The sequence below is a fragment of the Halyomorpha halys genome, unplaced genomic scaffold (genome assembly GCF_000696795.3).
Source record: "Halyomorpha halys isolate HHAL.00 unplaced genomic scaffold, Hhal_1.1 Scaffold524.1, whole genome shotgun sequence".
NCBI classification, from domain to species: domain Eukaryota; kingdom Metazoa; phylum Arthropoda; class Insecta; order Hemiptera; family Pentatomidae; genus Halyomorpha; species Halyomorpha halys.
In genome coordinates this window covers 447,083-448,929 of record NW_027112095.1, presented here as the reverse complement: position 1 = coordinate 448,929, position 1,847 = coordinate 447,083, and the positions used below count along the sequence as shown (strand labels likewise).

Below are 1,847 nucleotides of genomic sequence, written 5' to 3'. Positions count from 1 at the left end.
GAATGCTACATCAGCAAATCAAAAAAAAGAAAGAAAGAAATAGTTATATTCAAGTTATGCTGAATGAAATGATGTATCTTTCTCTATAGTAGGTTATACTTTTCCAAGTTAAATTTGAGATTTCTCGACTAAAGTACAATGTAGTTTATCAAACTGTTAATTTTATTTGTCTTGACGAAACTAATTGCACGGTGCTTCTTCTTAAAATCAATGAATTTAGGAAATGAAAATATTGAAGTTTTAATATAACAATACAGAAACAGTAGCACTTTAAGTTTTTTTAAAAATTAAATCACATACGTGGTCCGTAGGGGTATGTAAATTATTCCAAACGTTTGGCCATAGCTTCCCAGGGGGATGGTTGGAGGGCTGGTACTGGTACTGGTAATGGTGGGGGGAACAAGTCCAGCAAGTGGGCCTATCGGTCCTTTTTGGCAATCCAACCCAATGGAATGGCTCTTTAATGTATCTTATTCCTTTATATCGAACCTTTTTGATTTTCTAATGAAAGTCAAAAGGGACTCCCAATCTATAGAGGAAGTCTCTTTTCCTGTAATTCTATCAGAGCCTAAAAGCCTGTATCTTAGTGACGCATACCTACCACAATCTGCTATGTAATGTAAGGCAGTCTCTGGGGCCTGTCCGCATAAGCAGCAGGTTTCATCATGGACTACTCCACATATCTTGAGATGTCTTTTAAGTCTACAGTGACCTGTAAGAACTCCTATTAATAATCGGAGTTAGTTTCTGTTTAGGCCTAGCAGCCACTTAGTTTTAAAAGTAGAGGGTTTAGTTATTAAAATCTTGGCTCGATTCTAGCAAGCTGATCAGCTTTTTCATTACCTGTGATTCCCTTGTGTCCTGGGACCCACACAAGCTGAAGCTTCTTTAAACACGCTAATGATTCTAAGGCTAGTTTACACTCTCTTACCAAATTAGAGGTGACTCTAGGTGACTCCAAGGCATGAAGGGCAGACAAACTATCTGAAAAGATGGTGATGCCAGTCCTTTCACTGCTAGTGACTTCGGGGCATAAAGCTGCTGACAAGATTGCAAACACCTCTGCCTGAAAGACAGTCGAGTGCTTGCCTAGTGGGAAGCTTAGTTGTATACCTAGTTCTTCTATGTAAATCCCTCCCCCCGTTAGTCCTGTCGAATCCATTCTCGATCCATCGGGCAGATACTCTACTGAGGTTTCCACTAAACTCTGTATCCAATCCTCTAACTTTGTGTGTAGGTAACTAATATTAGTGTCTAGAGCGGGTGTTTTATCTAGGAGTGGTGAGTGGTATTGTTGTATTGCTAACTCGCTTTCCACCACTTTAGCTACTGTCGCGTGACCAATAACTTCTCTGTCCACTGTCTATTTTCTTTCATTCTTAGATAGGCTAATGCCGCTTCCCCTTTAATCAATAAGTGGAGTGGTATTAGGGAAAGCAGGATTTCCAATGCCTTAGTAGGTGTTGTGCGAAATGCCTCAGTGATGCCGATACAGGCCATCCTTTGGATCTTACTGGCCATTCGAACATGGCCTTCGCAGGGCTGTCCACCACACAATACTTCCATAGAAAATTCTCGGTCTTATAAGTGCTGTGTAAATCCAATGCATAACCTTTGGGTAGAAACCCCAGGTAGTGCCCACAGCGCGATTGGCCATAGCTTCGCTTGGAAATGGTTGGAGGGGTGGGATCACCGCACATTAGTGTGGGACAACAAAAACGGGTTATTTTTTTCGAAAGAATGATGAGAGAAGAGTTTTTGACGATATGCTGTCTGATAACTTAATAAAAATAAGGTAAGGTGATCGGAAGCAAATATGACCAAAATAATCGATATTTTCTAATAAA

At 40.4% G+C, this 1,847-nt stretch overlaps 1 protein-coding gene across 1 annotated transcript; it reads right to left on the bottom strand.

Annotated features, from left to right (window-relative positions):
• Positions 1-796: 796 nt before the first annotated feature.
• On the bottom strand, positions 797-1,162 carry LOC136796420 (uncharacterized). The gene has a single exon (XM_067050109.1). The coding sequence runs from the start codon at positions 1,160-1,162 to the stop codon at positions 797-799; it is 366 nt and encodes a 121-aa protein (XP_066906210.1).
• Positions 1,163-1,847: the final 685 nt, after the last annotated feature.

Excerpts from the sequence above, each read along its gene's own strand:
- LOC136796420 (XM_067050109.1), bottom strand. The coding sequence starts at position 1,162 with ATGGATTCGACAGGACTAACGGGGGGAGGGATTTACATAGAAGAACTA.